At 39.5% G+C, this 25,468-nt stretch overlaps 1 protein-coding gene and 1 pseudogene across 1 annotated transcript in view; one reads left to right on the top strand and one right to left on the bottom strand.

Moving 5' to 3' along the window:
* The window catches only part of VPS26A (VPS26 retromer complex component A), a 50,159-nt gene that overhangs the window by 9,150 nt on the left and 15,541 nt on the right, over positions 1–25,468 (bottom strand). Inside the window, exons 3-6 of the mRNA XM_012451432.3 lie at positions 6,856–6,931; positions 5,494–5,650; positions 4,340–4,504; positions 328–434 (exon numbers count right to left, since the gene is read on the bottom strand). Of these exons, the coding sequence (XP_012306855.1) occupies positions 328–434; positions 4,340–4,504; positions 5,494–5,650; positions 6,856–6,931 (505 nt within the window). The remainder of the gene's footprint in view (positions 1–327; positions 435–4,339; positions 4,505–5,493; positions 5,651–6,855; positions 6,932–25,468) is intronic.
* LOC105716682 (small ribosomal subunit protein eS12-like) lies at positions 893–1,371 on the top strand (annotated as a pseudogene).

Genomic DNA, 25,468 nt, shown 5'->3' with positions numbered 1-25,468 from the left:
ATTCTCCTGCCTCAGCCTCCCCAGTAGCTGGGACTACAGGCACGTGCCACCACGCCTGGCTAATTTTTTGTATTTTTAGTAGAGATGGGGTTTCACCATGTTTGCCAGGATGGTCTCCATCTCCTGATCTCATGATCCACCCACCTCAGCCTCCCAAAGTGCTAGGGTTACAGGCGTAAGTCACTGCATCCAGCTGCCAGCAATAGTAAGTAGCAAAGTCAGGACTCAATGTGGATATCAAATTAATTATGTTTAAACAATATTTTAAGATTTTCAAAATGTCAACTAAAACAAAGAATTTTAATTTACATACTCTTTTCAACTTACCAATTCCTGTGATCTCTTTTTTGATCAGCTGTAACTCCATATGTTGTATTTTTATTCTTACTAATAAGAAGTAAATTTTTCCAACAATCACATCCTTTAAATGATACCTATTGATAAAGAACATATCTCACTAAATATCAGTTTAAAAACAAGCAAAAAGAGTGAAATACGTCCTAAAAGACTCTGATAGACATATTTAGTCTAATTATTTAAGAATACTATTTTCAGGCCAGGCATAGTACTCCTAGCACTCTGGAAGGCCAGGCCAGGCAGATCACTTGAGGTCAGGAGTTCAAGATCATACTGGCCAACATGGCGAAACCCTGTCTCTATTGAAAACACAAAAATTAGCTGGGCGTGCTGGCACATGCTCGTGATCCCTGCTACTTGGGAGGCTGAGGGATCCCAGTAGAGGATCTACTTGAACCCAGGGAGTTGAAGGCTGCAGTGAGTGAACATCACACCACTGCACTCCAGCCTGGGTGACAGAGCAAGACTCCATCTCACAAAAAAAAGAAAGCAAGCAAGAAAGAAAAAAAGTACTATTTTGAGCTCTTTCCCAGCCATGGCTGATTTGCACGGAGATGCTGGCTTGGGCACATTCAAGATTCAGTTTCACTCACCTCCACAGCTGAGGAAGGCATTGCTGCTGGAGATATAATGACGTGAATACTGCTTTACAAGAGGTGCTGAAGACCACCCTCATCCACGATGGCCTAGCATGTGGAGTTCACAAAGCTGCCAAAGCCTTAGACATGCACTACACTCATCTTTGTGTGCTTGCAGCTAACTGTGATGAGCCCATGTATGTTAAGTTGATGGAGGCCCTCTGTGCTGAACCCCTGCTGATGACAACAAGAAACTGGGGAATGGGTGGGCCTCTATAAAATTTATAGTGAGGGGAAACCCTGTAAAGTGGTTGGTTGCAGTTGTATAGTAGTTACAAACTATGGCAAGGAGTCTCAGGCCAAGAATGTCATGGAAGAATACTTCAAATGAACAAACAAAACTTTGGCTCACCAAAAAAAAAAAAAACAAAAAAAACCACAACCATTTTGATTACTCATATTGTTTAGTGTTCCTTTTTTCCAAAAAAGTATTCATCATTTCACTATGCAAATAAGGAATCAAACTTACTTGACCATCAATGTACCTCAGATGGAATAATTAGCCTGGTTAACTGTTGTTCCAGCTGGGCTCACAGGATTGCTTGAGCCCAGGAGTTTGAGACCAGCCTGGGCAACATAGGGAGATGTAATCTCTACTAAAAATTAGCTGGATGGTGCAAAATTTGTGGCACATGTCTGTGGTCCTAGCTACTCAGGAGGCTGAGGTGAGAGGATAGCTTCAGCCTGGGAGATTCAGGCCTGCAGTGACCCATGATTGTGCCACTGCACTCCAGAGCCTGGGTGACAGAGCAAGACTCTTTCTCAAAAAAAAAAAAAGCTTGAAATATTTGGTGTATGAAGATATTTTCAACATTAAAAGACACAAGAGTTCCCTGGTGGTCTAGTGGTTAAAAAAAAAAAAAAAAGTAAAAAAAAAACACAAGATTTAGTGTCATTATTACTCTAAGTGCTACAATAGTGCAGCTAACATAAATCATCTGCCCACAAAGAGAAAGTAAAGGAGACTACCTATATAGGTTGAGTCTGCTGTTGTAATATCTAATAACCAAAGGTTGCTCCCACATACTTTGAAATGATGTGGTAATAAACCTAGGGATCCCTATAATACCCAGAAGACTTTTTAGCCTCCTCCCAGGTTTGGCTCTCAAAATTAGATGTCAATACTTGATTAATGTTATATCAGGCTGGGCGTAGTGGCTCACACCTGTAATCCTAGCAATTTAGGAGGCTGAAGCAGGTGGATCGCCTGACATCAGGAGTTCAAGACCAGCTTGGCCAACATGGTAAACCCCGCCTCTACTAAAACTACAAAAATTAGCCAAGCGTGGTGGCACACGCCTATAGTCTCAGCTACTCAGAAGACTGAGGCAGGAGAATCGCTTGAACTCAGGGGGTGAAGAGGCAAAGGTTGCAGTGAGCCGAAATGGTGCCACTGCACTCCAGCCTGGACAAGAGAGAGACTCCATCTCAATATATATATATATATATGATATATATATTGTATATATTAATTAATATATACAATATATATAAAATATATATAAATTATATATATATAAAATTTAAGATTCTGAAGGCATGTATATTACATTTTATTGATATAAACCTGGGAGTGACAACTAAGAAAAATAAACCCCAGAAAACTGGGGTAGGAGGGAGATAACACAAGGTACACCCATTTCTTCAACAAGCGAACTTTAATAAAAAAATAGAAAGGAAACTTGTAAGTTAAAAAATTTAAAAGTCAAACAACCAAATCCAATGTGTGGTGCTTATTTAGACATTGATATGAACAAAGCATGTGAAAAAAGAAAGGCATCTGTGAGCCAATTAGGGAAATGTGAATGTTGCCTGGGTATATGAAGATATTAAGGAATTACTAATATTTTTAGATATAATAGTATTGTAGTTGTATTTAGAATGATGTAACTTTTTAAAACTTTTTTTCTGAATAGACACAGAAAACAAGCTTGCCATTTAACATTTAAATAAGAAATGTATAAACTCAATACATAATTTCATCCTTTATAGATAACCAGTTAACAATATGCTGAATATCACTGCAGGCCTTTTCTATTCATATCCAAATACATGAGCGTTTCACAGAAATGAAATAGTACTATGCATGCTGTTTTTATGGCTAACTTTTTCACTTAATAATATGTCATGGATATGCTTCTGGAGAATTAAATACGCATCTCTCAATATTTTTTTTTTAGATGGAGTCTTGCTCTGTCGCCCAGGCTGGAGAGCAGGGGTGCAATCCCAGCATACTGCAACCTCTGCCTCCCAGGTTCAAGCAATTCTCCTCCTTCAGCCTCCTGAGTAGCTGGGATTACAGACCCACACCACCATGCCCGGCTAAATTTTGTATTTTTAGTAGAGACAGGGTTTCACTATGTTGGCCAGGTTGGTCTCAAACTCCTCACCTCAGGTGATCCACCCACCTCAGCCTCCCAAAGTGCTGGGATTACAGGCGTGAGCCACCATACATAGCCTCAATCTTTTTAACTCTTCTTTAGCATTCCACAGTATGGCTGGACCATAATTTATTTAACTGTATAACAGCAGTGGGCATTTAACTGGCAATCTTTTGTTCTTATAAGTAATGTTTCCGAGAACATCTTTGTCCGTGTATAACATGATAGATACAACTTCCCATAGATTATATTGAAGCAAATTCCAAACATATAATTGATAAAATGATAACATAATTTTATGGATTAAATTAAATGTCTGGAATTTGCTTCAATATAACCTATGGGGAGTGTGAGAACTGAATATTTATATTTGAGAGATAAAACAAACTGGATCGTGTGCTGATAACTGTTGCAGCTGGGCAATGGGTACATGAGGATTCATTATATTGTTCAAGTATACTGTTTGAATATTTTAGTATATGTTTGAAATAAAGTTTAAAAAGGCATTAAACAATAAACAAAATATGAGCCAGTTTTGTAAAAATACAACATACATAAACATATATATCTTCCTCGACCCCCACTTAAATATATACAGGGGATATTAACACAGTGGTTAAGTGGTAAAGGTGAAAATATATGAAAAGAGATGGCCAAGATGAGGTAATGTAAAGCCAGTAAAATAAACTGTAACAGACACAATAGGACTGGCTGTCTTCTGAGATGGTAACATCCTCTACAAAAAGTGGCCAAGCAGACATTTATCAGGAATAGAACATAAAAGACACCTTAATTGGGTGGAAGTCAGCCCAAACTCCTAAAATTTCTTTTAGCTCTGAGATCCTGTTGATCTGTTAACATCAGATTAATGTCACTTCTATCCTTACTCTGACCAACTAACAAAGACCTGAAAAGCAAATTTTTGAATGTTCCCCGAATAACTTATCTGTGAAAGGTACTTACTTTGATTTATTATATTCAAATTCTATATGCAGACAATCTTCAATGCCCACTTCCATCTTAATAGAGTTGTTAACATCAGGATAGGTGGCAAGCTGATGAACAATAAGATCATATTCTTTTACCAAATCTGTCAGTCTTCTCACTATTGTCACTTTAAGAAAATACCTACAAAATTAAAAGAGAGGATTAGTTAAATCACCTGTAATAAATTTTCATGTTTTAAATCAGCAAACATTAACTGCAACTCAGCCTTCTCCTTCTTGCTGGAACTTCTTTGGGATCAACATACTTCATTACTTCACGAAGGAGTTTAATGCCCCCAACATGGAAAAAAAAAATATGAAGTTCAACTTTAAGAACAGTATGAGTCTGGAGGGCTGTCATCAAGCCTACTTGAAGAAACCGCTCCAGATCATTTAAGGAACTGCTATTTGAAATTTGGGTTGTCAAACCCAGTTCCAGATAGATAATCCCAACTTAAACAGAGAAAGCAAAATCTCAGATCTGATGCATTTGGATTAATATCCTCAAATGCCCTGGACATCCCTGGCTTCCTGCATGCAGACTTGGTGAAGCTCGGGAAGGACACTGAATTGAGAGTTTAGAAAACCAGGTTCCTACTCCAGTTCTGCCATCCACTACCTGTGTCATTTTAGGTATATCAGAGCCTCTCTGGTACTCCAGATTACTTCTGAACCATATACTAAATGAGATTTTCTGGAAAATTAGTGGATTTAGAAGGTAATTCAGTTTACATGACAAATGAAGTACAGAAGGGACAATTCATACCAGGAAAGTATATAACCAACATGTCTCATAACAATGCTGTCTAACTCTATAATGTTAGAAAGCTCTATTACCTCAGATCAGAGGTATCTGACAAGTATGTGACAGAATTTTTTTTTTAAGACAAGGTTTCGCCATGTTGGCCAGGTTGCTTTCGAACTCCTGACCTCAGGTGATCCGGTCGCCTGCCTCAGCCTCCCAGAGTGCTGGGATTACAGGCATGAGCCACTGAGCCCGGACTGACAGAATTTTTAAAAACCTGAAGTCTTCCAATCTAGAATTATAATTAGAGGTTCAAATAAGATATCAACAGTAGTCATTACTTTCTGGTTTTGATTCTGTTTACAGTTTATAATACACATTCATACCTTAAGCGGACATTGGCACCGATGTAAGATTCATATGGCTTTTCAACTTGCATGAATTCAAAATCATAACTTCTGCTCTGAGTCAGTTCTCCAGGTAAGGCTAGTTCTTTCACTAGGTTTACAAATTCATGAGTATTACTCTTGTCATTGAAAAGTTCTAAGAAATTTTCAAAGGCAAAAAGACCAATTAATTAATATCCATTTCAATAAAACCCAAACGTCTACTCCCAACACAAACAATTTTTACCAAAAGAATTACTGGGTTTGTCTCTACTTTAATAAACTAGACCTATGCTCTGAATTCCATTACCCTTTTTATAATTATACTCCATGTAGGCATAAAAGATTTCAAGTGGCACAGCACAATGAAAATTTCTATTAAAAATAAGCTCATTCCTTTGACGTAGTTGGGGCTATACCAATATGAAGCCATTTGACAGGTTACCAGCAATTATTTGAACTTCCCCCAGACAAGGCAAAAATTTTGTTTTGCTTTAGTTAGGCAAACATATTACCTTCATAAAATTACAAAACACAAAAAGACTAAAACCAACTATTGACTACTACAACTTGCCTCTCAGAATAGATATATAAGTACACTCTCAGTCAGAACAGATATATAAACAAATATCTACCCATCCAACTCTAATACTTTAAAAATGTACAGTGAAACTTAGAAAGCTAGATTTTAAGCCTAGTTATGTAGACAGTATTATAAAGACATATTTTCTTTTGTCTTTTCTGAATTTGCAGTACAGAAAGATTTATATACAGTTTAACTCCCTACTAAATCAAGCATGTATCTGAAATAATGTATGGAAATGTACATAAGTTGATCTAAGTCAAGAAGAAATTACACCTTTCTCACATGGAGTTTTGTGTTAACACAGGTGAGTCTGGCTACAGGCACACACTAGATCAGGAAAACAAATGGCATGGGTAATTAGAAAATGAAGAATGAAGATGAGGCTGCTAATTAATTATAAGAAGGATGGTGAAAAATGTAGGGAGACGAAAATTTCAGTAGGTCAACTAATTTCTTTGAATTATTTAATTTCAGTAGGTCAACTAATTTCTTTGAATTATTTTTCAAGGCTGGTAGTTTACTATAACTCCTTTCATTTTTAGTAAAGAAGTCCAATAACAAATAAAGGTAAGATGAGTCAAATATCATTTCATACAAGTCAAAGAAACACAATTTAATAGTTATAAAGTTATAAAGTAAGTCCTCTCTTTTACTATGCAAAATCCATTCCTTCCTTCTACAAAGCTAAGCTCTAATTCAATTATTTTGGTTAAAATCCAACCCTCTTCAAATTCAGTTATCAAAGAAAAAAAAAGTAATACTATTTTAAAACTCACCAATTTGACCTACAAATTCAATTCTAATTCCTTGGTGCTCTAGCCTCTTTCCAGGTTGCTTAAAGGCTAGGTTTACCTGCCAAAACATGAAATTATAAGAGATGTTAACAATCCTTTGAGTGGGCCTACTAGTAGCTTCCTTTCAGATGAATGCAATATATAAGTATTTCAGGTATTCATTTATGAAGTTTGAGACACCACCACATACCTAAATCAGGATGATGTTATAGCACCAGAGAAGGTGTAATTTATTTATACACAATCATGGGTGAACCTATTACTTACATCAACACAAAGACTGCTTTGTTAAGAAGGAATCCTTAATAGCTAGAGAACTATAAAAAGACTCAAATAAAGGAACAGCCTTCAACTATTCTTATGTGCTTTCTGGTCAAATAGTTAAATAATTCTATGACTAATAAAAGCATTTTCCTGTGAGGTAATCTCTAATTTCAAGAACTGACCTAAAAACAGATGTAATTTCAGGACATTTAAATCAACCAAGACTAACATCCACACAACTAGGACTATATTATGGACAATGCTCAGAAATTTGTGGGTAAAATCATAGCTTTATACTTAATTGTACTTGAGGTATCACTTTCAGTTTTTTGTAACCAATATATTATTGTAATTCCTAACCTTAAAAGCAATGCCTCTTGTCCCGAGTCTGCTACCCACCATAAAAACAGAATGCCTAAAGATTTAAATTCAATTATGATTTATCTTACATATTTCCCCACCCCCAGAAAGGAAGGACTCTGTTGCTCAGGCTGGAGCACAGTGGCACAATCATAGCTTACTGCAGCCTCAACCAACCTCTTGGGTTCAAATGATCCTCCTTCCTCAGCCTCCCAAAGAGCTAGAATTACAGGCATGAGCTACTGCACCTGGCCATCATCTTACACACTTTCGAAATAAAATATGTAATCTCAAAATCCCTAAATTGATATATCTGCCAAGTGGAAATTTTAATATATATATTAAGAGACAGAGTCTCACTCTGTCACCCACCCAGGCTGGAGTACAGTGACATGATTATTGCTCACTACAGCTTTGAACCCCTAGGGTTAAGTAATCCTCCTATTTCAGCCTCCAAGTAGCTGGGACTATAGGGATGCAGAACTATGCCAGGCTAATTTAAAAAAATTTTTTTTGTAGAGATGCAGTCTCACTATATTACCCAGGCTGGTCTCAAACTCCCGGCCTCAAGCAATTCTGCCACTTTGGACTCCCAAAGTGCTGAGCTTACAGGCATAAGCCACTGTGCTGGCCAAAAACTTATCTTTAAGATCTACAAATAATTCTTTTGTTTTTTTTGTTTTAGATGGAGTTTCACTCTTGTTGCCCAGGCTAGAGTGCAGTGGCATGATCTTGGCTCACTGCAACCTCGATCTCCCAAGTTCAAGCAATTCTCCTGCCCAGCCTCACAAGTAGCTGGAATTACAGGCATGTGCCACCACATACAGCTAATTTTGTATTTTCAGTAGAGATGAAGTTTCACCATGTTGCTCAGGCTGGTCTCAAACTCCTGACCTCAGGTGATCCACCTTGCCCTCCCAAAGTCCTGGGATTATAGGCATGAGCTACCGTGCCCGGCCAGATCTAAAAAGAATTCTATCATTTGGCTACACCACCATTTACCAGCTGAATTCCCTGTATGGTCATATAGGTTGTTTCTCAATTGTTCATTCTTGATAACACTCTTCTTCCCTAAATATTACCTGAGACAGTCAAGGATACAACTTCACACTGCATGGCATAGGAGCCAGGGCTCTGTTTAAGTACCATTAGTTCACTGTGAGATGACCAGGGTTTAGACTCGAAGCCAGCCTGCCCTATGATGGGTGCTTCTCTGCATGTGTTTACAGTCCTACCGGGTTCCCATTCTCTAAGGTTCTGATTGTATTTTGTATATTCATTTATTCACTTGCTCACTGAATGTACCCATCCCTGTGCTAGCTACTATTGAAAGGTGTAGTCTTTGAGGATATAATCTTACCCTCAAAGAGCAGAGAAATCAGAAAAAGGAAAGAAAAAGCAGAGAATCAGGTAAAGTCTCAATATATTGACCAGGCTGGTCTCGAACACTTGGTCTCAAGCAATCCTTCTGCCTCGAGACACCACACCTAGTCAAATATATAACTTTTTAATCTGAGAAAGATATCTGTAAACTATATATGTTAGAAAGAAAATTCCAAGCCTGGTGTGGTGGCTCATGCCTATAATTTCAGCACTTTGGGAGACCGAGGCAGAAAGACTGCTTAAGCTCAGGAGTTGGGGATGAGCTTGGACAATATTTTGAGACTCCGTCTTTACTAAAAATTTAAAAAAGTTAGCTGGGTGTTGTGGCATGTGTACCTGTAGTCCCAGCTACTAGGGAGGCTGTGGCAGGAGGAGCCCTTGAGCCTAGAAGGTTGAAGGTGCAATGAGCTAAGATTGTACCACTGCATTCCAGCCTGGACAACAGGGTGAGCCCTTGTCTTAAACAAAAAAGAAAAAAAGAAAAGAAGGGAAAAAAAAAGGCTGGGCACAGTGGCTCACGCCTGTAATCTCAGCACTTTGGGAGGCTGAGGCAGGTGGATCACTTGAGGTCAGGAGTTTGAGACCAGCCTGGCCAACATGGTGAAACCCAGTCTCTACAAAAAATATGAAAATCAGCTGGGCGTGGTAACACATGCCTGTAATCCCAGCTACTCAGGAAGCTGAGGCAGGAGAATTGCTTGAACCTGGGAAGCCTAGACTGCAGTGAGCCATTGCACTCCAGCCTGGGCAACAGAGCAAGACTCTATCTCAAAAAGAAAAAATAAAGAAAGAAAAGAAAAAAAAATCCCAATATTTAAGAATGAGGCAGGATCCTTTTTCATACCAAAAAAAAAAAAAAGCATACTTCCAGTTTATTCTTTACTATAACAAATGTTGGTAATGTAACTTTTAAAAGCTTTTCTTCCAAATGATGTTTCTCAAAAGATAATAAAAATCAAGGACCAAGAAAAACAGAGGTCCAATTACTTCTGTTGGTAAACTGCATAAATTAAAATATTCATCTTCTGTATCTTCCCTATGTTATATAACAAATACAAGTTAGTTACTTGCCTTTAAAATAACTCAGAAAAAAAGTAATTGTGATACACCATATGATGGAATATTATTAAAAGTTTAAAAACAATAATGGTAAAGAATTTTTAATGATGTGGGAGGATGTTCATGGCATGTTATGTGAACAAAGCATGGTTTAATTGTATACAAGTATATGCTGATTATATATTTTTTTAACTATAGAAAGAAAATACTCTTAACAGCAGTTACTTCTGGAATGAATGATTATTGATTATGGGTAATTGTTTTCTTCTCTGGCTTTTAAGTTTTTTTATTTTTGTAGACAGGGTCTCGCTCTGTCACAGAGTCTACATGGCAGCAGGCTAGATAGAGTGCAGTGCACAATCATGGCTCACTGCAGCCTCAACCTCCCAGGCTCAAGTGATCCTTCCACCTCAGCCTCCTAAATAGCTGGGACTACAGGCACATGCCACCACACCTGGCTAATTTTTTTTATATAGACAGGGTCTCACTATGTTGCCCAGGCTTCCTTAAAAAAAAAATATTTAAGAAAGAAAAGTGGTACTTAAACAGGCTTAACATAACATTAAAAGTTTTAGATTTGAACTACAAATAATAAAATAAGCATAATCCCAGCTATTTCATAAGCCAAGCAGTAATTGGAACTAGTCTCTAATTTGTACCAATAAAGCATACAGAAAAAAATTGTATTTTTGCTGGGCATGGTGGTGCGTGCCTGTAGTCCCAACTACTCAGGAGGCTGAGGTGGGAGGATCGCTTGAGCCCAGGTGTTCTGGGCTGTAATGCGCTATGCCGACCGGGTGTCCACACTAAGTTCGGCATCAATATGGTGACCTCCTGAGAGCGGGGGACTGCCAGGTTGCCTAAGGAGGGGTGAACCATCCCAGGTCGGAAATGGAGCAGATGAAAACTCCACTGCTGATCAGTAGTAGGATTGCACCTGTGAATAGCCACTACACTCCAACCTGGGCAACATAGCGAGATCTTGTCTCTAAAAAAAAAAAAAAAGAAAAGAAAAAAATTGTATTTTTGAAAATATCTAGATGGTAGCAGTTTTTTTTTTTTTTTTTTTTTTGAGACGGAGTTTCGCTCGTCACCCAGGCTGGAGTGCAATGGTGCGATCTCGGCTCATCGCAACCTCCACCTCCTGGGTTCAGGCAATTCTCCTGCCTCAGCCTCCTGAGTAGCTGGGATTACAGGCATGCGCCACCATGCCCAGCTAATTTTTTGTATTAGTAGAGACAGAGTTTCACCATGTTGACCAGGATGGTCTCGATCTCTTGACCTCGTGATCCACCCGCCTCGGCCTCCCAAAGTGCTGGGATTACAGGCTTGAGCCACCACGCCCGGCCTGGCAGCAGTTTTTAAGAATGTTTTTATTTGAGCATGGCTTTGTCTGCTATTTTTTAAATTTGCAGTTCTTCAAAAACCATCATGAAACCACACAGTTAAAATAGAAATGCAAAGTTGTTCAGTCTTTCCACCAAACTGCAAACTGAAATTTTCCTTGATCTCCCACTGATGTTAATACACAGTTGCTTTTAAGCCTATTATGGACTCTTCTGTAATCTGAAGAATCCCAGAATTTGAAGGTATATTTAAGCATTTTGGTTTAAAAGCTATTCTGCGAGGAAGCACAGAAAAGTAAACCACCTATGATGGTGAGCTGAGTCAAGAATCAACACCAATTCAGTTACACTTTTCTAATTTATTATAATTTAAAAACTTGCAGAAAACTTGCAAGAACAGCACAAAGAAATCCCACATAACCTTTACCCAGATTAATCGTATGTTTTTTTGTTGTTGGTGGTGGTGGTGGTGTTTTCTTTTTTCTTTTAACCCTTGATGCATTGGGTGTAGTCAGATAATCGTATGTTTTAATATTCTGCCCCATCTGCTTTATCATCTTCTCTCTACATATATATGGGTATGCATATATATACTTTTTTCCACAACAAAAAGTTGGAGACATCATGCTCCATTACCCCTAAACATTTCATATGTATTTCCTAATAGACATTCTCTTACATAATTACAGTGCAATTATCAAAATCCCAGCTACTTGGGAGGCTGAGGTGGGAGTATCACTTGAACCTGGGAGGCAGAAGTTGCAGAGAGCCGAGATCATGCCACTGCACTCCAGCCTGGGTGACAGAGTGAGACTCAGTCTCAAATTAAAATAAATAAATAAAAATAAAATAAAATAAGGGCCGGGTGTGGTGGCTCATGCCCGTAATGCCAGCACTTTGGGAGGCCGAGGTGGGTGGATCACTTGAGGTCAGGAGTTAAGAGAGCAGCCTGGCCAACATGGTGAAACCCCATCTCTACTAAAAATACAAAAATTAGCTTGGCATGGTGGCACATGCCTGTCCCAGCTACTCAGGAAGCTGAGGCTAGAGAATCACTTGAACCCAGGAGGCAGAGGTTGCAGTGAACTGAGATCATGCCACTGCACTCCAGTCTAGGCAACAGAGGGAGACTCCATCTCAAAAAACAAAAACAGAACAGGTCAGATATGGTGGCTCACGCCTGTAATCTCAGCACTTTGGGAGGCTGAGATGGGCGGACCACAAGGTCAGGAGATCATGACCATCCTGGCCAACACGGTGAAACCCTGTCTCTACTAAAAATACAAAAATTAGCTGGGCCTGGTAGTAAGTGCCTGTAATCCCACCTACTCGGGAGGCTGAGGCAGAAGAACTGCTTGAACCCAGGAGGTGGAGGTTACAGTGAGCTGAGATCATGCCACTGCACTCCAGCCTGGCAACAGACTGAGACTCTGTCTCAAAAAATCAAACAAACAAAAACAGGAAAGTTACTATTCCTTGGTCTATATTCAAATTCTATCAATTGTTCCAATAGGGCCAGGCACAGTGGCTCACACCTGTAATCCTAGCACGCTGGGAGGCTGAGGTGGGAGGATCACTTGAGCTCAGCAGTTCATGGGTACAGTGAGCCATTATCATACCACTGCACTCCAGCCTGGGCAACAGGAGACTCTGTCTCAAAAAAAAAAAAAAATTTAAAACGTGTTCCAATAATGTACTTTATTTATAGTCTTTTCCTCTTCTGTCCAGCATTACATATTACATATAGTTATGATGCCTCTTTAGTATCCTTTTTAATCTAGAACATTCCTCAGTCATTGCCTTTCTTGACCCTGACTTATTTAAAAATACAGGTCAGTTTACTTTATAGACTGTACCTTAATTTGGTTTGTCTGATGTTTCATCACAGTTATAGTCAGCTTACACACTTTTGGCAAGAAGACCACAAAAGTGTAGAGTTGTATCTATTTCAGTGCATCACGTTACAAAAAGCACGTGATGCCAGTTTGTCCCAATACTAATAATGTTCATTTTGGTCACTTGGTTAAGGTAATCTACCAAGTTTCTCTAATTTAAAGTTACTATTCTTCCCTTTGCTATTAATGAGTAATTTGTGTGTAGATACTTGAGACTACGTATATGTTTAAACTGAATGTAAAAAAAAAAAAATCTACATACAAAACATACTCTCTGCTCCAACAAACCAGTCTCAAACCAGTATACAATATTCTAGAGCTGTCTAAAATTATGCTAACTTCATAATAAATTATATAGTGTAGAATAATATATTATTCTACACTTTTTAAGACAAACATACTATCAATGTACTACACACCATTTACACATTCATTTTAAGTCATACACCAAATTATCTATACATTATTGTTGCTGGATATTGTGACTATCCAAAATTAGTTTCCAACTGCTGCCAGTGGAAATCCAAGGTTGGTTTGCAACTGCTGTCATAATCCATATGCATACTGATGAAAGATGCTACAAAAATATTCCTTGCTTAAAGTACTAAACTATAAACTACAATAATCATGGACTAAGCATACACCTGTGTTCAGTTTTGCAAAAGAAAATAGATGCAGAGTTCACTGTGAGTGGCTTGTCAATACTGGTACCACCTCAAGACATTTTACTTACCACAGATTCAGTTTCTGAAAAACAAATAAAAATGTCCTTTTTTTTTGGAGACAGAGTCTTGTTCTGTCACCCAGGCTGGAGTACAGTGGCCCAATCTCAGCTCACCGCAACCTCTGCCTCCCTGGTTTTAGTGATTCTCCTGCCTCAGCCTCCTGAGTAGCTGGGATTACAGGCTTGTGCCACCATGCCCGGATAATTTTTGTATTTTTAGTAGAGACGGGGTTTCACCAGGTTGGTCAGGCTGGTCTCAAACTCTTGACCTTGTAATCTGCCTGCCTCGGCCTTCCAAAGTGCTGGGATTACAGGCGTGAGCCACCGCGCCCAGCCATAATAATATCTTATAAATGAAGTAGAGAAAAGTAAAAACTGACTTCTAAAATATCACTTTGAAATAATTACCAACTATCTTAATTACTAAGTATCTCTTTACCTTAAATAGATATAATAAGAGGTTGTTATCCTCTGCCTGTTGTGAGAGTAGCTATTTCATATTTATAGAAAAATATTCTCAGCAATACCTAAACAGTTTGACAAGGATTGTTTTCATATAAAAGCACAATAAAGTGGCTAGGCACACTGGCTCATGCCTGTAATCCCAGCACTTTGGGAGGCTGAGGCAGGTTAATTGCTTGAGTCCAGTAGTTCAAGACCAGTCTGGGCACAATGGTGAAGCCCTGTCTCTACAAACAAAAAAATATAAAAATTAGCTGGACATGGTGGCACATGCCTGTGGTCCCAGCTACTCAGAGGCTGAGGTGAGAGGATCACTTGAGCCCAGAAGGTAGAGGTTGCAGAGCTGAGATTGCACCACTGCACTCCAGCCTGGGTGGCAGAGCGAAACCCTCTCTCAAAAAAGGGGACAAAAAAGCAAAAACCATTCCTTCTTAAAGCTGCTGTCTAGAAACTGTATAAACTGTTTTTTTTCTTTGAGACGGAGTCTCGCTCTGTCACCCAGGATGGAGTGCAGTGGCGTGATCTCGGTTCAGTATAAACTCCACCTCCCAGGTTCAAGTGATTCTCCTGCCTCAGCCTCCCCAGTAGCTGGGACTACCGGTGTCCACCACCACACCCCGCTAATTTTTGTATTTTTAGTAGAGATGGGGTCTCACCATGTTGGCCAGGCTGGTCTTGAACTCCCGACCTCAAATGATCTGTCCACCTTGGCATCCCAAACTGCTGGGATTACAGGCATGAGCCACAGTGCCTGGCCAAAACTGTATAAATTAAAGGAGAAAAATCCCCTCCTCAATTCATAGTGAGTTTTACTTTTTGTATTTCATTATGGATTGCAAGTCAAGATCAAAACTTAAAACTGTAAACAAACAAGAATTTTAATATTAATATTTTGAAGGGTTTTGGGCCTTTTAAAAAAACGTCCTGGTTAAGGAATTTTAACTTATGTACACCTTTCAAAAAAATCCCAGATAAATTACTAGTCAAAATGTTAACAATTCCAAAAAAACAACTATACCTCAATACTTAATTAAACATCGTCAAAAAGACTCTCAAAATTACTCAGAAAGTATAAAAATGTAAGCTGTATTTTTAAAAAGGGAGAACCTAGGTCAGACATGTTAAAGCACAAAAAATGTAGGGCCCAGTCCAGTTGAGCTAGACTTAACCCATTTATGCTGGAGGTTGCAAATTTTTTTTATGTGAAAAATCAGACCTTGGTGATGACCTTGAGCAGTAGAATAGAAATAATTCCCACAAGCTTAGCGTTCCAATAATGGAACACTAGGCATAAATGGGTTAAGAATGATTTGTCACTTCACATGGACCAAAGCAGTAAATATTCTAAGTAAAGAGAAAAAAGATCTGAGTAAATCATGTTTAAGAAGTTCCCAGCTGGGTGTGGTGACTCATGTCAGTAATCCCAACAATTTGGAAAGCCAAGGCAGGAGGATAACTTGAGCCCAGGAGTTTGAAACCAGCCTGGGCAACATGGTGAGACTTCATCTCTACAAAAAAAGAGCAGTTTTTAAAAAATTAACTGAGTGTGGTGGCATGTGCCTATGGTCCCAGCTACTCAGGAAGCTGAGGTGGAAGAACTGCTTGAGCCCAAGACATCAAGGTTGCAGCACACCATGATCATGCCACCGCACTCTAGCCTGGGTGACAGGGTGAGACACTGTCTTAAAAAAAAATTCCGGCCGAGTGCAGTGGCTCACACCTATAATCCCAGCACTTTGGGAGGCCAAGGCAGGTGGATCACAAGGTCAAGAGACTGAGACCATCCTGGTCAACATGGTGAAACCCGTCTCTACTAAAAATACAAAAATTAGCTGGGCATGGTGGCGCATGCCTGTAGTCCCAGCTACTCGGGAGGCTGAGGCAGGAGAATTGCTTGCACCTAGGAGGCGGAGGTTGCAGTGAGCCGAGATCGCGCCATGGCACTCCAGCCTGGGTAACAAGAGGGAAACTCCGTCTCAAAAAAAAAAAAAAATTCCTATTTATTTTGTGATAATTTGAATATTTCCAGTTGTCTTACGGCATGCTTCAAGAGATCGAGACCATCCTGGCCAACACGGTGAAACTCAATCTCTACTAAAAATACAAAAATTAGCTGGGTGTGGTGGCACACACCTGTAGTCTCAGCTACTCAGGATGCTGAGGCAGGAGAATCACTTGAACCCAGTAGGCAGAGGTTGCGGTGAGCCGAGATCGCGCTATTGCACTCCAGCCTGGGTAAGAAGAGCGAAACTCGGTCTCAAAAAAAAAAAATATATATATATATATATATATACACAAAAATTAGCCAGGTGTAATGAATGGAGGGTGCCTATAATCTCAGCTACTCAAGAGGCTGAGGCAGAAGAATTGCTTAAACCCAGAAGGCGGAGGTTGCAGTGAGCCCAGATCACACCACTGCACTCCAGCCTGGGTGACAGAGAGAGACTCCATCTCGAACGAATGAATGAATAAATAAATAAAAATTTTTAAAAATGAAGTATGGGTATGTACTACAACATGATGAACCTTGAACACATTATGCTAGGTAAAAGGAGCCAGATACAAAAGGCCACACAGTATATACCATTTTTATGAAATGTCCAGAATCAACTAATTCAGAAAGAAAGAAAGGAGATTTATAAATTAGTGGTTCTCAGGTGGTGACAGCTAACAGTATGAGATTTCTTTTTGGGGTGACAAAAATGTTCTGGAATTACATTTTGATAATGGTTGCTCAACTCTGCAAATATAGTAAAAACCACGAACTATACACTCTAATAGGTGAATTTTATGGCATATGAATTATAACTCAATAAGGCTATTTTTTAAAAAAAAGAAAAACGTATATGCCACAAGTAGGCCAACAGACCAGAACAAAGTTCTGAACAGATTCACACAACTTCTGATTTATGACGAAGGTGGTATATTACAGTGCAGTGGGAGAAAGGATGGCTTTTTCAATATACATCCTAGGTTCATTAGCTATTCATACAGGAGAAAAATTAATTTTACTCCTATGTCACACCACTGACTGATTTATGACAAAGATGGTATAACAGTGCAGTGGAAAAGGATGGCTTTTTCAATATACATCCAGGGTTCATTAGTATCCATACAGAAGAAGAAAAATAAACTTGACTCCCATGTCACCACCACAGACAAACTGAAACCAATTCCAAGCAAAACAGGGAGCTAAATATGAAGCATAAAAATAAAATTTAGGCCAGGCACAGTGGCTCACGCCTGTAATCCCTGCACTTTGGGAGGCTGAGGCAGGTGGATCACCTGAGGTCAGGAGTTCAAGACCAGGCTGGCCAATATGGTAAAACCCTGTCTCTACTAAAAATAGAAAAATTAGCCAGGCAAGGTGGCAGGCACTTGTAATCCTAGCTACTCAGGAAGCTGAGGCAGGAGAATAGCTTGAACCCGGGAGTTGGAGGTTGCAGTGAGCCGAGTTTGAGCCACTGCACTCCACCCTGGGCAACAAGAGTGAAACTCCGTCTCAAAAAAATAAACACAATAAAATAAATTTATAGGAGGAAAAAACCAGGAGAATATCTTCATGCCCAAGGGGTAAGAAAAGATTTTTAAAACTAGATATGAAAAGCATAAACAAAAAGGAAACATTAAATATCTAGTGTATTAAAATTAAGAACTTTTGTTCATCATAAGATACCATTAAGAGAGTACAAAGTCAAGCCAGAAATTAGGAGAAGATATTTACAATACGTATATAGACAAAGGACTCCATATCTAGATATATAAAAGACCTTTATCAAGAACATATGAAAAATCCTACATATCAGTAAAAGAAAAAGAGTCAACTAGATAGAAAAATGACTTTGGTGCATGCATACAGTGGAATGTGATTTGGTACTAAAAATAAATGAGCAATCAAGTCACAAAGATATATGGAGAAACCTTAAAAGAATATTGCTAAAAGAAATAAGCCAACCTAAAAAGGCTACATTCAATATGATTACAACTACATGACATTCTAGAAAAGGCAAAACTATAAAGACAGGAAAAAGATCAGTAATTGCCAAAGACTGTGGATGACAGTGGTAGTGCAGATGCACAGTGGCATGACTAGGTGAATGAAACACAAGGAATTTTTAGGGTGGTTAAACTATTCTATATGATATCACAATGATGGATACATGACATTATGCATTTATCAAAACCCATAGAATGTACAACAGAGTAAACCCTAATGTAAACTATGGAATTTAGTTACTAATGTGGTAATAATGATTTAACAATTTTAACAAATGTATTACACTAATGCAAGATTAATAATAGTGAATCCTATGTGGGGCTGGGGTAAGGAAGAAGGGAGTCCATAGAACTCTTTGTACTTTCTACTCAACTTTTCTGAAAATCTAGACTTGCTCTTAAAAGTATCCTTTTTTTTTTTTAATGACTTAGCTTTCTTCTCTTTTCTTCTTGTTCTTCCTCCCTTTAACTAGCTTTCTCACTCTCTACTTTGCAGATCTTTTCTTAACTCATAGCTTCTGTTTAGTTTACTAAAAGCTTAAGTTACTTTGGCTTCATATCTTCTATCTTCTATCTTTTTTTTTTTTTTTTTTTTTTTGAGACGAGTTTCGCTCGTTACCCCAGGCTGGAGTGCAATAGCGGGATCTCAGCTTACCACAACCTCCACCTCCTGGGTTCAAGCAATTCTCCTGCCTCAGCCTCCTGAGTAGCTGGGATTACAGGCACGCGCCACCATACCCAGCTAATTTTTTGTATTTTTAGTAGAGACGGGGTTTCACCATGTTGACCAGGATGGTCTCGATCTCTTGACCTTGTGATCCACCCGCCTCGGCCTCCCAAAGTGCTGGGATTACATGCATAAGCCACCACACTCGGCCCATATCTTCTATCTTAACTCATTCCTAGGTTTCTTTCTATTGCCACCTGGCTTTTGTTTCCCCAAATTCAAATTTCTGAGAGAAACATTTGCCCCATATACTTCCTGTTTGGTGGAGCTTTTTGTACCTGACCATCCATCTTGCAGTTTCTTGCAGTTTCTGATTAGCTTTTCAATTTTTTATTTCCTATCAGTCTTCTTTAAGTGGTGATTTAATCATCTTTTTGAGACTTGTATTCTGACACTTTCATTTTATAACCCACTAATTCTTTTGTGTGTGTGTGTGTGTGTTTTAAGATAGGGTCATATTTTGTTTGTTTGTTTGAGATGGAGTCTCACTCTGCTGCCTAGGCTAGAGTGCAATGGCATGCCGTCTCAGTTCACTGCAACCTCCTCCTTCCAGGTTCAAGTGATTCTCCTGTCTTACCCTCCCAAGCAGCTGGGACTACAGGCACACGCCCACACGCCCAGCTAATTTCTGTATTTTTAGTAGAGATGGGGTTTCGTCATGTTGTCCAGGCTGGTCTCTAACTCTTGACCTAAAGTGATCTGCCCGCCTTGGCCTCCCAAAATGGTGGGATTACAACCGTGAGCCACCTCGTCCAGCCTGAGAGGGTCTCATTTTGTTGCCCAGGCTGATCTCCTGGGCTCAAGCAATCCTCCCACCTCAGTCTACCAAAGTGCTGGGATTACAGGCATAAGCCACCGTGCCAGCCTTAATCCACTAATTCTTTTTCTTTTTCCTTTTTTTTTTTTTGAGATCAAGTCTTGCTCTGTTGCCCAGGCTGGAGTGTGACAGCATGATCTCGGCTCACTGCAACCTCCACCTCCCGGGTTCAAGTGATTCTCCTGCCTCAGCCTCCTGAGTAGCTGGGACTACAGGTGCATGCCACCACGCCTGGCTAATTTTTGTACTTTTAGTAGAGATGGGTTTTCATCATGTTGGCCAGACTGGTCTTGAACTCCTTGGCCAGACTGGTCTCGAACTCCTGACCTCGTGATCTGCCTGCCTTGGCCTCCCAAAGTGCTGGGATTACAGGCATGAGCCACCACACATGAGCACTAATTCTTAAAAGTGCTATGTGATGTATCCTTTTATTGTGTGAATAAACCTTTTATTGAAATATAACACAAAAAAAGAGTACGAGTTGTAAGTATGTAGTTAAATGAATTTTACAAAATGAAGTCACCCATGTGCCTACAACCCAGATCAAGAAACAGAACATCACCAGCACTACAGGAGCCTTCCTTGTGATGCTTCCAAAGCATTATTCCTCCTTCCCCCAATGGTAGGCTCTACCCTGGCTGCTATCATTACTGATTTGTGTCTTTTCAAACTTACTTCATATAAATGGAGTAACTCAGTATGTCATGCATCTCTAATTACCTGGCTCCTTTCACTCAGATTGTAAGATTCATCCAGGTTGTGTGAAATGATAGTTTTGTTCCTTCTCACTGGTGAATAGATTTCATTGTGTAAATATATCACAATCTATCTATTCCACTTCTGTGGAATGTTTGTTTTCATTTTTGGGCTACTATGAGCAGTGCTGCTACAAACTTCTTATATGTGTCTTTTGATGTCCATATGTTTGCATTTCTCTAGAATATGTATTTAGGAGTGGAACTGCTGGGCCATAAGGGTATATATATGTTCAGCCTTATTAGATAATGCAAACCAGTTTTCTATTTGGTTGTGTAAGAATTTGAGGCTGGACACAGTGACTTACCCCTGTCATTCTAGCACTTTGGGAGGCAGAGGCAGGAGAATCACTTGAGCCCAGAAGTTTGAGATCAGCCTGGGAAACAAGCAGAGACCTCGACTCTACAAAAATAATAAATATTAGCCAAGCATGGTGGTGTGTACCTATCGTCTGAGCTACTTGGAAGGCTGAGGTGGGAAGTTCGCCTAAGCCCGAGACCAAGGCTACAATAAGCCATGAGCATGCCACTATACTCCAGTCTGGATGACAGAGCAAGACCCTGTCCCCAAAAAAATGAAATTTAATTTAAAAAATAAAAGAAACCAATCTGGGTGATAAAGACTCAAAACCCAGGTTTCTTGACTATAACTAAAGGAAACAGCATGTTTAACTTAGAGAACCTTACAAGACAGTGGTCTGGAAAATGTTTAAAGAGAACTCATGTTGAAAAGGATTAGATTTATTTTGCATATCTCTAAAAAGCAGAGTGGATAGTGTTAACAGAACCACAGAATCCCCACACTCTCAAAAGTAGGTATACAGAACCTTACATGTCAGGAATATTACAAAAGGAACTTATTCTTACTGTGGGCAAGATGTCAGACCTCCAAGATCCAACATAATACCTAATATATGAAGGATTTTCATGCAGAGCATCCTACAGTACAAAGCCAAGTTTGGAAACCAATGATCCAGTCCAACCTCCTAAACTTACAGGTGAGATCCAGGAAATTAAATGACACCAAAGTTACCTATCAAGACAGCAGTAAAATTAAGGCTAGATCATCCAATGCTAGCCCAGTGATCTTTTTATTACACTAGGACATTTCAAAATCCCTAGATTGGTGTGGCAAAATTTGTTCTTAGTGTCACATGCTTGGTCATAGATAAACAATGCATTGTTTCTTCTCTTTCCTTTAAGCTCTTTTCAGCATCTTCATTGATCATCTATTTAATAATCTACAGATATGCCAGGAATCAATATTAAGTTTACCTGAAACAAACTTTTTGCCCCATTTTATAAATAGGAGGCAAAAAACAAACTTTTTGCCCCATTTTATAAATAGGGGCTTTTCCTTTATTCTAGAACCTCTCCCATTTTCCACAATTACTAAAGGACTCCTAGCAGAGATTTGGTGACCAGTTCCACAAAATTCTTTCAGTACTAGAGCACAGCATTTGTCTGGTCTGGTCTGGTCACCAGGATGTTTGTTTGAAAACTAGTTAATTTTTAATTTTTAATCTCCTTAATCATAACGAGGTTTTCATTCTCTTTTAATTTTTAATAATCCTACCTTTCCCAATTTAAATATTTTTCCCCCAATGGGAGGAAAAGATTTTCTTTTGCATTTGTTATATTAAAATAAGTGTGTCAAATGAGCGTATTACCTCCTTATTCATCTTATTCTAAATATAAGGTTTAAAATGTCTTCCTTAGCTTTAAAAGCCTCGAGCTTGTTCTCAAGACAGTCTTTTTGAGGTTATTATTACAAATCCATGCCACTTTTTTCATTTTCTTTAGTTATCCTAATTTTATTGAACACAAGATAATCTTTAAAATAATCCTTGGCCAGGCACAGTGGCTCACGCCTATAATCCTAGCACTTTGGGAGGTCAAGGTTGGGAAATCACTTGAGTCCAGGAGTTTGAGACCAGACTGGGCAACACAGCAAGACCTTATCTCTAAAAAAAAAAAAATTTTTTTTTAATTAGCCAGGCATGGTAGTTCATGCCTGTGGTCCCAGCTACTTGGGAGGCTGAGGTGAGAGGATTACTTGGGCCCCTGGAGGATGAGGCTGCAGTAAGCCATAATCACGACACTGCACTCAGCCTGGGCAACATAGTGAGACCCTATCTCAAAAAAACAAAACAAAACAAAACAAAAAAAAAAAACAAGACTGGACATGGTGGTTCATGCCTGTAATCCCAGCACTTTGGGAGGCCAAGGTAAACAGATCATGAGATCAAGAGATTGAGACCATCCTGGCCAACATGGTAAAACCCCATCTCTTAAATACAAAAATTAGCTGGGCATGGTGACTTGCACCTGTAGTCCTAGCTAATCGGGAGGCTGAGACAGGAGAATTGCTTCGACCTGGGAGGTTGAGGCTGCAGTGAGCCAAGATGGCGCCACGGCACTCCAGCCTATGCAACAGAGTGAAACTCCATCTCAAAAAAAAAAAAAAAAAAAAAAAAAAAAAAAAAAAAAAAAAAAAAAAAAAAAAAACAGGGAGGGGTGCCAGGAGAGGTGGCTCGTGCCTATAGTCCCAGTTATTTGGGAGGCTGAGGTGGGAGGATTGCTTGAGCCCAGAAGTTCTGGGCTGTAGTGCGCTGTGCCGATTGGGTGTCTGCACTAAGTTCAGCATCAATATGGTGACCTCCCGGGAGCGGGGAGCCACCCAGAGGGGTGAAACTAAGGAGGCATGAACCAGCCCAGGTTGGAAACGGAGCAGGTCAAAACTCCCGTGCTGATGAGTGGTGGGATCATGCCTGTGAATAGCCACTGCACTCCAGCCTGGGCAACATAGTGAGACCCCGTCCCCATCTCTAAAAAAATAAAAATGAAGGAATCATTGTATCATTGTGAAGAACTTAAGAGGGAATACTGAGGTCATGTGGCAAGTACTCAATAAATATTGTTATTATAGCAAACTTCTTTTTATGTGAATGAATACTGGTCTATATCATCACATTAATAATGGCCATAAGCATTTAATGGTTACTACCATAATTACGTTTTTTAATGTCTGGACATTTAAATGGCTTTCAATTTTTGAATATTATAAACAGTGTAATGAACAAGGTTGATTATCTTAGGATAAAAGCTGATCAGAAGAATTTGGGGATCAAAATAATATTAATCATTATTGACACTGCTCAAATATTTCCAGCTGTATACATTCTGAGTGCATGGTATGATTGTATTCCCTACCGTCTTATGGTTGGGTATGTACAAGACTGGTTCTAGAGACAATAAATTTGATCTAAAATGGTCTTTGTTACTTCTAGGATGGGGCGTTTTAATGGCTTGTGAGAGACTCTGGAGAGAGTTCTCTTCCTCAGCCATAATGAGCAGGATGTTCCAGAGAGTGGCTGCTCCATCACTGAGCATGGCACAGAACAAGGCCCTCAGCTGACTTACAAGAAACATGTTGCCTGGACAAGAAAGAAGCCACTGCCACTGTTGTTTTAACTCACTGAGTTTTGGGGTTGTCTATTATATAGTAATAATCCAGCCTGTTCCTGCTACTATAAATGATATCCACTGTTGAAGATTTTGATACATATTGCTAAACTGCCAGAATGGTTACACATGGCCTTTTAAAATCTCAGATCAATTTCTAAGAAGATGGCAACATAGTCTTTGAATTTCCCCAGATCCCCACCCATAAAAAGAGATGGATCAACTAGACAGCAAAATCAAAAAATCTAAGGACCTAATTTACCACAAGAAAAGATCCCCATAATCCCAAAATATAACGAGTAGGGACAAACTAAGTTAATATCCACAAGTACTAGCATGATATTAGTGCTGTGCAGGAGGAATCAAAGAAAAACAATGGGATGTCTGATGGACCTAAGGACCCCAAAATCATTCATATATATTCACTGGAAAGCACAGTGTCAATCTGAGAATAAGAGCTAAAACTGGAAGGGGTTAGCCAGGTGTGGTGGCTCATGCCTGTAATCCCAGCACTTTGGGAGGCCAAGATGGGCAGATCATGAGGTCAAGAGACCGAGACCATCCTGGCTAACATGGGGAAACCCTGTCTCTACTAAAAACACAAAAAATAGCCGGGCGTGGTGGTATGCACCTGTAGTCCCAGCTACTCAGGAGGCTGAGGCAGGAGAATCACTTGAATCCAGGAGGCAGAGGTTGTATGAGCCGAAGTTGTGCCACTGCACTCCAGCCTGGTGACACAGCAAAACTCCATCTCAAAAAAAAAAACTGGAAGGAGTTTTGCACAATCCAATAATATGAGAACACTCAAAACTGACCAGCCAGGCCTCCTGTCTAGGATAGCTCGTTAGAAAAACTAAAATCAGACCTTCAAAAGTTCAGGAAGAGCCAAGCGCAGCGGTTCACACTTGTAATCCCAGCACTTTGGGAGGCTGAGACAGGTGGATTGTCCGAGCTCAGGAGCTCAAAATCGGCCTGGGCAACATGGTGAAACCTCATCTCTACCCAAAAATAAAAAAAAATAAAAAAATTAGTCAGGTGTGGTAGTGTGCCCCTGTGTTCCCAGCTACTCAGGAGGCTGAGGTGGGAAGATCACTTGAGCCTGGGAAGTGGAGGTTGCAGTGAGCTGAAATCACACACTGCACTCCAACATGGGTGACAGAGTGTGACCCCATCACAAAAAAAAAAAAAGTTCAGGAGAAGGTCAGGTACAGTGGCTCACATATAATCCAAGCACTTTGGAAAGTCACGATGGGAGGATCACTTGAGCTCAGGAGTTTGAGAACAGCCTGGACAACAGAGCAAGACCCTGTCTCTACAAAATAATTTTTTTTTAAATTAGCTA

Source organism: Aotus nancymaae, unplaced genomic scaffold, assembly GCF_030222135.1.
Source record: "Aotus nancymaae isolate 86718 unplaced genomic scaffold, 86718_ANA_hifiasm-v0.15.2.pri h1tg000010l, whole genome shotgun sequence".
NCBI classification, from domain to species: domain Eukaryota; kingdom Metazoa; phylum Chordata; class Mammalia; order Primates; family Aotidae; genus Aotus; species Aotus nancymaae.
Note: the sequence above shows the minus strand (reverse complement) of the source record. Positions and strands in the feature narration are given on the sequence as shown.